The sequence below is a fragment of the Cryptomeria japonica genome, chromosome 1 (genome assembly GCF_030272615.1).
Source record: "Cryptomeria japonica chromosome 1, Sugi_1.0, whole genome shotgun sequence".
Lineage (NCBI taxonomy): Eukaryota > Viridiplantae > Streptophyta > Pinopsida > Cupressales > Cupressaceae > Cryptomeria > Cryptomeria japonica.
Window position 1 is genome coordinate 528,291,161 of NC_081405.1, and position 11,695 is coordinate 528,302,855.

At 33.9% G+C, this 11,695-nt stretch overlaps 1 protein-coding gene and 1 long non-coding RNA gene across 3 annotated transcripts; both read left to right on the forward strand.

Annotated features, from left to right (window-relative positions):
- The first annotated feature begins 7,001 nt into the window (after nt 1-7,001).
- LOC131875395 (uncharacterized) lies at nt 7,002-8,861 on the forward strand. 2 transcript variants are annotated; one of them, XM_059219528.1, is made up of 4 exons: nt 7,002-7,388; nt 7,472-7,620; nt 7,733-7,881; nt 8,022-8,861. In XM_059219528.1, exons 1-4 carry the CDS (start codon nt 7,281-7,283, stop codon nt 8,672-8,674), a joined length of 1,059 nt encoding a protein of 352 aa, XP_059075511.1. In that variant the 5' UTR covers nt 7,002-7,280; the 3' UTR covers nt 8,675-8,861. The 2 variants fall into 2 exon arrangements, with proteins under 2 accessions (XP_059075511.1, XP_059075514.1); XM_059219531.1 differs by having other exon boundaries at nt 7,007-7,388; nt 7,484-7,620.
- Nucleotides 8,862-10,094: 1,233 nt separating this feature from the next.
- LOC131059915 (uncharacterized) lies at nt 10,095-11,429 on the forward strand. The gene is made up of 3 exons (XR_009110256.2): nt 10,095-10,617; nt 10,745-11,139; nt 11,241-11,429. It is a non-coding gene; the product is annotated as an uncharacterized LOC131059915 (long non-coding RNA).
- Nucleotides 11,430-11,695: the final 266 nt, after the last annotated feature.

The following is an 11,695-nucleotide window of genomic DNA, read 5'->3' on the forward strand; positions in this document are numbered from 1 at the left end:
CTTTCACATTGGAATATGATAAATTGGGAGAATGAATAAGGGCCATCCTTATGCATAATGTAAGCAACCTGCTTTCTTTTGAGGCTAAAAACATCACTTTCATGGAAAGATAATTCTTCATATATGATAAGAATTTTTTTACCATCATGCATGCATTAATCAAATTTGAGCAATACTTGATGGGTGACCAATTTGTGATCAAATCTAATCACACCAAATTGAGATATGTTCTTAAATAGGAGGATCTAAATGAGTGGAAATAAAGTGGGTGAGGAAACTCCAAACATATGATTTTGATATTGAGTACATTAAAGGGAAGCCGAATGTCACTGTCAATGTGATGTCTAGAAGGTTGAATCTATGTTCCATGCCTCATATCTCTACAAATTGGAAGAATAAACTCATAGCAAATTAAACTAAGAACATGTTTGTAGCTAATGTGTTGGAATGAAAGTTGTTGGATAAAAAGTACACTATTCAAAATTAACTCATTCTCTAGAAAGGAAAAGTCTAATTGGTACCAAAATCGAGGATGAAGTGAAATATTTTGTGGGTAGTTCATCATACAACCTTGGTGGGACACCATGGGAATTTTAAGACCTAAAAATAAATTAGAGAAAGGTTCACGTGGAAGGGACTCAAGGATTATGTCCTCATACTTATCAAAGAATACATCACTTTCCAAAAGAATAAAATAGAAAATATATTTTTAGCAAATCTTTTATAGCCCTTAACCATCCAGAGTAGAAATGGGAAAGTGTTGATGGATTTTATCACGGGACTTCCTAAAGTCTAAGGTAAAAATCATACAATGTTGTTGTTGATAGATTAATAGAACATGTACGTTTCTTTGCAATTTTTTTGAATTTTATGTCACCTTGAGTGGATGATAGATTCTTCAAGGAAGTGATGGAATTCCATGGACTACTTAAGAGCATAAGAAGTTAGAGATAATTGAGTCGTGTTTGTTTTAGTAACAACTCTTCCTTTGGTGGGATTTGAGCTCACCCTAAACACTAACTACCACTTGCAAATAGATGGAAAGACTAATACTATAAACAAATAGTTGGAAAGTTATTTGAAAATTATGTTGTTTTATCACTAGAAGACTTGGATCAAGTGGCTTCACTTGGGGGAGTACTATTACAATACCACCTACCACATATCAATCAATGTGATGTGATTCATAACCTTGTATAAATATGAATCTCAATGCTTCATTGGTCTCATTTTGGTGGATAATAGTGTGCAAAAAGCAAGTGATGTGATCAAATAGAGCCATGAAATTTTAAAGTCACTCAAGAATAATCTCTAACAAGCTCAAAACCAATAGAAGATGCATGTAGAGCGTCATAGGATGAAGAGAACATTTGATATTGTAAACACATTTTTTATGAGGTTATAACCATACAAGCAATCTTCCTTGAAGTCAAGTAGGTTGGAAAAGCTAAAATTATGTTTCTATGGGCCTTCCAAAATTTTGAGAAGGATTGGAGAAGTGGTATAAGAGTTGGAGGTCCTAGACAAAAGAAAGATACATAATATTTTACACGTCTTACCTTGAAAAGACATAAGGATAAAATGTAGAACCCTTGGGTGAGTTACCTCTAATTGACGAAGATGACAAACGAGTTTTGATTCTCAAAGAAGACACAAATGTAAGGGAGAGAGTTGAGAAATGGAAGCACTAAGAAGTAAATGATTTAGTGGAAAAATATTTTAGTAGACAATGTGATGTGGCAAGGAACTTAGATATTAGAATGTTCAAATTTATAGTTGCTTAATGACAAACGATTTTGAGTGGGACAAACTTGTCATGTACCTTTTTTATCAATATTAAGTTTATACTTGTTATTTTTGTAGTTATGTCTTCTTTGTTTCCATGTGTTGTATGTTTTCCCTTCCAAAAAATGATTTTTATTCCAACTCTACTCTTTCCTTCTCCTTGTCATAATTTTAGATTTCCCTTATCAACATGTTCATTTCTCAACCAGTAATTCCTTTTGCTATAGTTTGAGTTGTGTGATATGACTAACCCCTAATCCACACATTTCTACTTATGCTTATGTTCCCCTCCTTGCATCCTAGCAGGTGCTAGAAATCTTAGGAGAAAAAACCTAGTAACTTTGAAGGATGATTTTATATAGAGCTCATATTTGAGATTCATTGGACATGGACTCTAACCAAGCTATATTGATCAATTTTGTGACTGTTATTGGTGTTAATTATTGTTGTAGTTACTATTTTTCTAGAAATATTTGAATATTTTTTTTATTTAAAAAAAAAAATTATGCTTGGTAAACTTTTTAATGTGACCGATGACGCTGGCATGACATGCCCTCTAGCTCCACGTGAATGCTTTTGACCTGGAGCTATGAACTGGTGAGGCCACAAATGGGGGACCTCATCCCCACACTTCACTTGTTCAAATCTGCGAGCACAATGGCCTAGCGAAGGCACACGGCCTTGCGAGCACAATGGCCCAACAGGGATTTGAACCTTGGTGGCCGCTTCACCAATAAAGTGTTTAAATCGCGACACTACATGTCCAAAGACAAAATTATTTGAATGTGATACAACCCTTGTTATAATAATAGATAGGGATTTACACCTATTGTTTACTATTTTTTTATAATAAGAAGATTGGGTGTTAATTTTTGTTATTTTCTATTTGAAATGCAATACCATTATTGATGCATAACCAATAATTTTAATTTGATTTGTCTAAGATTTGAGTGAATTTCAAGGTTGATAGGGTTGTTATTCAATTAATAAGTTTATGTGAAAGGTTAAGAATTGAATTTACATTATTGTTTTGATCATCTTTTGGTTAGGGACATTACAATATGTGTGCAAATATATAGAGAAGTTAATTGAGGTAGCCAATAGCCATATTTGGTGGAATCCTTGTTGTGTGAATCCCAATGAATAATGCACTCGAGGATAAGGAAAAAAATTGGTTGCATCAAAATAGTTGTTAGTGAAGAGAAAAAAAAACCTCAAGTGCAATGGTTAGTAAATAAAAACATAAAGCATTCAAACACAAAGCAAATGTAACTATTATACCTTGAAATCTTGTTTTCTCCCTCGGATTGAGCTTTGGATGAAGTTGAAGATGCACCTCTCTTCAACTTGTTTGGATTAGCTCCAAGATGGGTTGCGGATTGTTGTCCACACACAACAACACAAGTGACAATATGGATGGATGGATCAGGGATGATTGCAAGTAGATGACTATGATTGTCTAAAATTGACTATAGTGGTGATGCAAAGGATATGATTCAAAAGCTATACAAGCAGCATAAGGTTGCATGGATATGAGATGAAAATGAAGGGGAGGAGACCCCAATTTATAGATTTGAAAGGGGGAGAATGGATGATCAAGATTGATTTGAAATGGAAGGCCAAGATTGAAGGAAATGGATGAAGTGGATTGAGAGGACATGGTGTGGAGACCAAGAGATTTTCCATAAAGGCATTTCTTGTCTCCACACTTCACAATGTGCATGGGGAAGGTACCCTCAAGTACATTGGGAAGACAAAAAGGAATTAAAAATTCCTTGGGGGAGGATGAGAATTAAAAATTCCTTGGGGGAGGACAAGAGAATTAAAAATTCCCAGATTAATGAGGTGCATGGAAGAATTGGAATAGAAAAGGAATTAAAAATTCCTTGGGAAGATGAGAGTGCATAGAAAATAAAGGAAGTTTGAAATCCTTGAAATGACCAAAGTTGGTGTATTTAAGGTTGGGGGTTGAGAGGGGACCAAGTCATTTATATCAATTAGTTTACTTGTGGCTAATCATGAGGATTAAGCATGAGAAAATGATTAGCAAGAGGGATTAAGTGGGATAATGAGAGATTAGAAGACAAGTGGGAAAGTTAGGAGGATTTGACAAGAGGAGAGAGAATGAGTAGAGGAATTAAAAATTGGAGAATAATGATAATAGGGCTTTTAGACTAATTAATTAGTTTAATTGATGATTAGAAGAAGGTGATTTGTAGGAATCACACGATCTAGTTAATTAACTAAAATTAATTAACTAAAGGGGACTTAGAGGAATTAATTAAATTGGGCGACTTTAGAAGAATGAGAATAATTTATTTATTTGATAAATCAATAATTGGACTATAGTGACAGGATTAATTAAATTAAATTAAATTAATTTCGAGAAGAATAAAGGGAATGACATAATTAAATTAATTAACTATGTAGTAAGCATAAATTAATTAAATATTTAATTTAATTAATTTTAGACGAACCTACTGTTAGCAATGCTAGATACATGTGCATATGTTTATCAACAACTACCACACTTCACATGCACTCTTCGAAACATTCTCTAAGAAGGAGTTCTTGAAACATGTAGAGACTAGATACGTGTCATATTTGATTCTCTTAGAAAGAATGATTGAGTTGCAAGAGGGATTGTAACCAATGGCTATGCAAATTTAATATAATTAGTGGCATAAGTCTAAGACATGGTAAGGAAAGATTGTGAATGATGTGTTTAAACACAATATTTTACATGGTGATGCAAGATATATTGTCTCAATCATCAATCCAATCTTCAAAATGATTAAATATGGGGGTGCTAATCACTTAGCCTCAATGAGGTGTATGAGTGTGTTGATATTATGCTTGATGTCAAGGTTGTTGTGTGAGAGAAGGATCCCACATTACAATTTTACAATAAGCACATTTGACCAATCATTCATTAGATATGGGAAAAGCTTAGAATTCTCTTACAAATGATTATATATGCATTGAACTTAATGTTATATGTAAAGGCCTGATAGAATTACACCTATACATAATGTTGAGGTGAATACAAGGTTCATGAAGGACATTCAAAAGATGTATGGTTCTACAAATGGAAACATCATTTGTACTAAGTGGAAAAAATTGCCACTTTTAGTAGATATTTAGAGGAGAGCAAGATAAATAGGGGGACTATAGAACACGAGGACCCAATTTTGTAGTGGACTATGCATGAGCCTACTTCATTGACTATATCTCTAGCCATTTATTTGTTGTCCCAAGTTTCTAGTTGTTTTATTGCTGAAAGGATCAAGTCTACTTATATTGCCATCCACTCCATTAAGAGGAACACACATACCTTTAGGACTATATATAGCTTGTAACTATACATAGTGTCTTGCATCTCATTGACCACAACACACTCACGTTCAAGGAGAGTCCAACATCTTGGGATGTATAGCTAGAGGAGCTGACACATGTTTATGATGATGCTACATAGATGACATTAACTAAAATTGGTTTGGAGGAGCTTGAGCATGGATTGTCTAATAGTTCTAGTGATGATGAGTTTGTGGATGATTAAAGTCACCACTTTAGGCTAGTTTGCTATTTTAAACATTATAATCATCATTATGAAATTTTAAATATAATATGTTTTGAATTTAACATTTTTTTTGTTAATGATCACTTCAAAAGTTCAATTCAATCATTGCAATGCATATATCTTTACTATTTAGTAGTTTACATAGTATGTCAACATTTCATTTATATTTATTATACTTATTTCTTAATCATCTTTTTATAACTAATTTTTTAAGTAAGATATACTTGGATTTTATATATTTGTGCAATACCCTCGCTACTCCAAGTTGCTAACCCCCTTGTCCTCTCATCATCCCCAAACTTAGGCTCTTGGTCCCTTGTCCTCAAAACTCATCTCCTTATCCCCTCGCCCCCATTAAGAAACTTTGTGGAATTATGGTTTTAAGCAAAGCATATATTATTTATTTATTTATCGATGTTATTTCCTCTGTGCACCCCCCCTCCTTTTATGATGGTAGGTGTGGCTGGTGTGTTTGCATTATGATTTTTTCTTTTTAGGAAGATGGGTGAAGATATTAAAATCTTCTTAGACGTTTTTATTTATTTATTAATATTATTATTTTTCAATAGATAATGGAGTGGGAAAGGTGTTTGCTTCAATTTTTTTTTTAAGTTAGTTGTGGGTATTTTATTTCCAAAGCAATTTAATTTTGGGTAGTGCATTTTTCTTGTGGGCATTAATTTTTTTGATACATTCATTTTTTGCCTCCTCACTCATAGTCTCCTTATGGAAAATACAATCCCTTTACATTTTGTTCTTATGTTCGATAGTCTTGATGTGGGCAAGCTTAATTTTAAGGTTGTGCATATCTATTGTGAGTTTCAAAAATTATTTGTCAACTTTTCAAGATTTCTCATTAGGGTGTTGAGAGGTTATGGGATTTCTCAACGGAGATGAAAAGAGAAGGTCAATCTTCTTAGACATGCAAAAGTTAAGGTATTTTCTATTCTCACTATTTGTTGTTTGGATGTATAAGTTCCATGTCACACTTTATTATAATATAAAACACATATTTGTATAGAGCAACTTTTTCTTTCTACTATTATGAAGTGCAATTTTTTTGTTACCCCACATCTAACTTTAGAAATTTGCATTTTTTGGATGGTTTATTCTAGGTTGGGATGATTCAAGTATTCATGAAATTTAGATATCCATTCCGTTGTGAAATTCAAATAGCTCATAGTTTCGAAACAAGACAACACGATAGATGACATTTTATTATAGATTAAAAAATGTTAAAAAATGAGCAAATATTCTAAAGATTTCAATGGAAACAATAGATGATGTCAACAATGACAAGTTCACAAAGAGTGACCATAAAATAACACACTTGAAATATAAATTGATCATATTCAAACTTACCCTAAAATTATGTGAAGCCTTCCACATCAACTTCAATTTTAAAATCTCTTTCTTATAACTCTAGATTAGACATCCCTTTTATAATATGAAAGATTTTTCACTTAATCAAACTTAAATTTTGATTAAAAAAACAAAAACAAAAAAACCTATATGTTCTAAATATCTAAAAATAATAATAAATAACTTAATATTAAAAAAATACATACAATGATTTATGATTTAACATAAAGAGATGCCCACTAAATCTTGTCTCTGAAATTTGCTTTCCTTACAGACCACTTTGTTGGTAGCCGTTCACTTCATTGCCACGATCAGATTCCCCATCTGTATCTGAAACATCTTTCTCTTTATGTCCCACTCAATTTCAGACTTTACCTGCCTGCTACTCTATTTAGGTTTTCCTCCTTACACATTTTATCTCATTCTCCATTTCCGCAGTGTGAACTCCTACTGCTTTTTTCTCTTACCCTGATCTATTCTGTCTTCTCTTTACGCTCTTGCATTGGGCAAGAATTGCTGCTCTGCATTTTGTCCCTCGGAAAACGAGATTGCAATGGATCTGGGCTTTCTCGAAGAACTTGTGCGAAATGTCATTCATGTGGACCACTTAATCTACATCTTTGATCAGCATCTTCAAGCCATCGCCGCTAAAAATGAGAGAGTAAGAACGACTTGTGTCCCTCTTCTGTTAAATTTTTTTTGGGTTGTGATAAAATTCAAATGGAAAATAAGTATCAACTCTAGAAATTTTTGCAGGCCCAACAGAATAGGTTTACGCAGCTAGTAGATCACCATGTCTCTGCTGAAAGAAAGAGGCTCGATGAAGTAGTTGACTTCATTTTTGACGGATGTGCTCAATATCTAGCACAAATGGAATCTCACAGGCTTTATAGGTAAATCCTTAATGAAATTTCAGATTTTGTAGAGTAAGCAGAAGAGGTTTCTTGTAAAAAGGAGGTTTTTATCAGTTTTCTTTTAATGTGTCATTTTTTGATGACTCTATAGGGTTTTTCAAGATTCTGTGGATGTTGGGGATCTACAAAAGCTTGAGTCAGAAATACGAAATACAGATCTCAGTCTTGGGGCTGTGATTGGTGTTTTGAATAAGACTCCTCGCTTATTTCCTCCAACAGAGGGACATGATCCTAAATCAGGTACTGATTTGAAATTATTTTCCTAAACTAATAGAGTTTAATGGGTTATAATTGGTCATTTGGGTACAGTTATGTTCTTACTGTATGTAGCATTATATCTAAACCGGGGCATGTGGGTTTTTCTTGGGTGAAATTTTCAGTTGGGAGAGAAGTCGCAAAATATAGAATAATTAAGAAAATGGATCCAACCGATGATTTAAAGAGAGCTGTTTTAATTTACGGTATTGGAGGCATTGGGAAAACAAATCTAGCATCTGAGGTCTTTAAGACTCTCGACCTTAAGGCCTACAAATACTGCAGGCTCGATATGGATGAGAACTGTTCCAACGATGTTATCAAGCACCTTCAGCAGCAGATCTTGAGAGATTTGTTTGGCCAAGGGAACGTCGTGTCGAACAGTTATGAGCATGGTCAGAACCAATTAAGAGAGGCTTTTAGAATAAACAGCATTGATCGCATAGTCATGTTTATTAACAGTGGCTTCGCAGTGCTAACTGATCTGTCCTGCCTTCCTAGTGGGATGAGGATTCTTTTAACCACCAGAAAGCTTGATCAGACTGATTTGTCTTGCTTTTCCAGTGGGATGAGGATTCTTGTAACCACCAGAAAGCTTGATCAGATTGATTTGTCTTGTTTTTCTAGTGGGACGAGGATTCTTGTGACCACCAGAAAGCTTTATCAGAATGGAATGAGGATTCTTCTAACCATTAGAAAGCTTGATCAGACAGACAAGTTTTCACGAACAGATTTTGAAGGCGTTCCATACGAGGTAGGCAGTGTCAAGGCATTTTAATTTCCAGACATTATTTCCAGACATAGAGAGCATAGTTATGGAGGATATTGTAAATATGTGTGATGGGATTCCTTTACTTGTAGAATTAGTTTGGTACAAATTTAGACAGTATCTTTTGAGGGCCTCAGATGTTAAGCCTCTTAAGGAATTCCTCAAGGAATCTGTAGCAGCTGGTGTAGCCATTGAATGTGTAGAATGAGGATTCTTGTAACCATCAGAAAGCTTTATCAGAGTGGGATGAGGATTCTTCTAACCATCAGAAAGCTTGATCAGACTGACATGTTTTCACGATCAGATTTTGAAGGCATTCCATATGAGGTAGGCAGTGTCAGGGCATCACTTTTTCCAGACATAGAGAGCATAGTTATGGAGGATATTGTAAACATGTGCGATGGGATTCTTTACTTGTAGAATTAGTTTGGTACAAATTTAGAAAGTATCTTTTGAGGGCCTAAGATGTTAAGCCTCTTAAGGAATTCCTCAAGGAATCCGTAGCAGCTGGTGTAGCCATTGAACGTGTGGTGGAGCAAGCATATAAAAGTTTGGACGTAGCACTTGTAAAACTCTCTTTCGATAACGATGCTGAAAATTTCTGTTCCATTCTGTGGGGTACTGAGGAGGATTTGCCGCAGTTTATTCTAGAGAATAGGAATGTGAAAGTTCATGATATAATAAAGGAAAGAAGGTTGTCCCAGCCGGACAGGATATTGGAGCTTGTTATTTTGAAGGATGCTCTACAAGATAGACAGGTATGTTTGGTTTTAACTTAAAATTTATTTAATCTTTTATTTCATTAACTTGTTTGTTTGCAGGTGTTTAAATTTTTTATTTCAATACCATTAAAACCTCGGCACGACCGCTCTCCACCCATTCAGAAATGGGTGTTTAATTTTTGTTTATACTCTTTTAAAATAGATTTTATTAGGTTTAAGAACCCATTCTGACATTTAAATTGAAAACACGTTTAACAGAAATTGCAGAAAATAAAGGAAATTGTTATGCAGGTGTTTAATTTTTTTGCAATACAATTATAATCTCTGCATGAACTGCCCTCCACTCATGCAGAAATGGGTGTTAAATTTTTATTTATACTCTTTTAAAATAGATTTTATTAGGTTTAAGAACCTATTCTGACATTTAAATTGAAAACACTACAACAGAAATTGCAGAAAATAAAGGGGTTTCAGCTTCAGTAGATAGTGGTGAATTCAAAATTAAAGCAGAAAGCCTAAACGTTATGCACTCTTTTTTGAGAGTTTTGTAACTCCCGAAATCCATTCAAGTGAATGGAATATGCTAGCACCACTTTGAAAGTCTAAAGTATTTAGAGATTGATGGGAATTTGCCTATACAATTCAAACGGCTGGTTGTTTGATGGAGGCAGATGTGAGAATGTTGATAAGGCAAGTGCCATCTCTTTTTCTAAAATGATCATTTTGTTTACAATAGTGTTTTTGGTATAAATCATTTTTGGACGTGATTATGTTTTTTTTTGATATTTAAGATTAAATTTTATGATAGAATTAGATTATTCTTTCTTTATTTTCTGATTTCGGATGAAACACTGAAAAAAAAATTAAGACACTCAAATCTATGAACGATTAATGCCAATATCATAAACTGTAAAAATTATATGTCCGCAAAGTATTTTTACTAATTAGTTTGTTTGTTTCCTTTGTCTTTCATTTGCACATCAAATGATGTGCAGCTGCCAGGATCTTTACGTTTTTTATCTTTGAAATTTATTTTTGAAACCTTCCCACTTTGCTTCAAAGTTTCAACAACCTGTGCTCTGTAGAATACTTAGCTTAAAAGGTTGCGAAGCATTGGTGAGGGTTCCAACAAGCTTTGGCCAAGTAGATGTGGTGATCTCACTGCACTTCCGGAGACCATTGAAAACCTGTATGCTTTGCAATACTTGAACTGTACCCACCTGCACCAGGGTGAGTATGTAGAACAATGTGGTAAAAAAAATTCTTTTCCTTGTTTAGTGAGGTTTAATTGTTTAGCTTGAAAGACATGTTTGTGATTATAATTGTTATCCTCATCTTCTCGCGTTTCATCTTTCAGATTGATGGTGGGTTCTTGCACAGCATATGCTATTTCAATGTGGAAGCAATATTTGTGGGCGTGGAGGGTGATGGTGGACAATTGGTAGAGTGTTCTTGGTCTTGTTTTGTAATGGAAGAAGAGGAGGAGGACGAGGAAAGAGGAAAGAGGAAGTGGAAGTGAGTGTGTCGTTGACAATGTGTGATCTAACTTTAGATTCCAATAACAGTGCTTTACAAATGGTGAGGAAGGAAATTAAAAGGAGGATGGGGATAGTCATAGTAGTTGAAAAGTCCAGATTGTGTATGCAAAGACGGGATTCAGTAGACAAGAGCGAAGAGTATATCTGCCAAGCTTCACAAATCAAGACGACTATTTGCGTTTACTCTCTTCAAACTCCTCAAATCTGACCCGAGGTACGCAATTGAGTGTTTAAACATGTATTTTTGGGTTGAGAGTTCGATTGTAGAGAGAGAAAATGGGCTGAATTTCAAAGTGAATGTTTTTCTGTTTACAGAGAGAATGATGAATGGGAGACGCACCGATAGATCAGGGAGAGGTAGTTTTGACAGGGTCTCCTTTATTCTAGATTTCATTTGTTCTGGATTGTAAAAGTTGATTGATTGATGAAGCATGTATATTATTTTTTCTTGTATTATTTAGATAAATGATATGAAAGGAAGTTTTTGATCAGATTCACAAGACAGTCTATAGAATGTTGGAACAATGCTTCCGATGGATTTCAGCTGGTTCAAAAAGAAAAATAGTGTAATCTATAAGTGTGCTACATTGTACGGATACAGTGATCCAAAAAAGTAAATTTATATCTATAAATATAATTTTATATTAAATAATAATTTAATATATTTAATTTCTTTACACATGATTACCTTTTAATTTTTTTTAATAATACAATGAATTTTTAAAGTAATAAAATAAAGTTAAATTTATTCATTATATTTTTAAATGTAT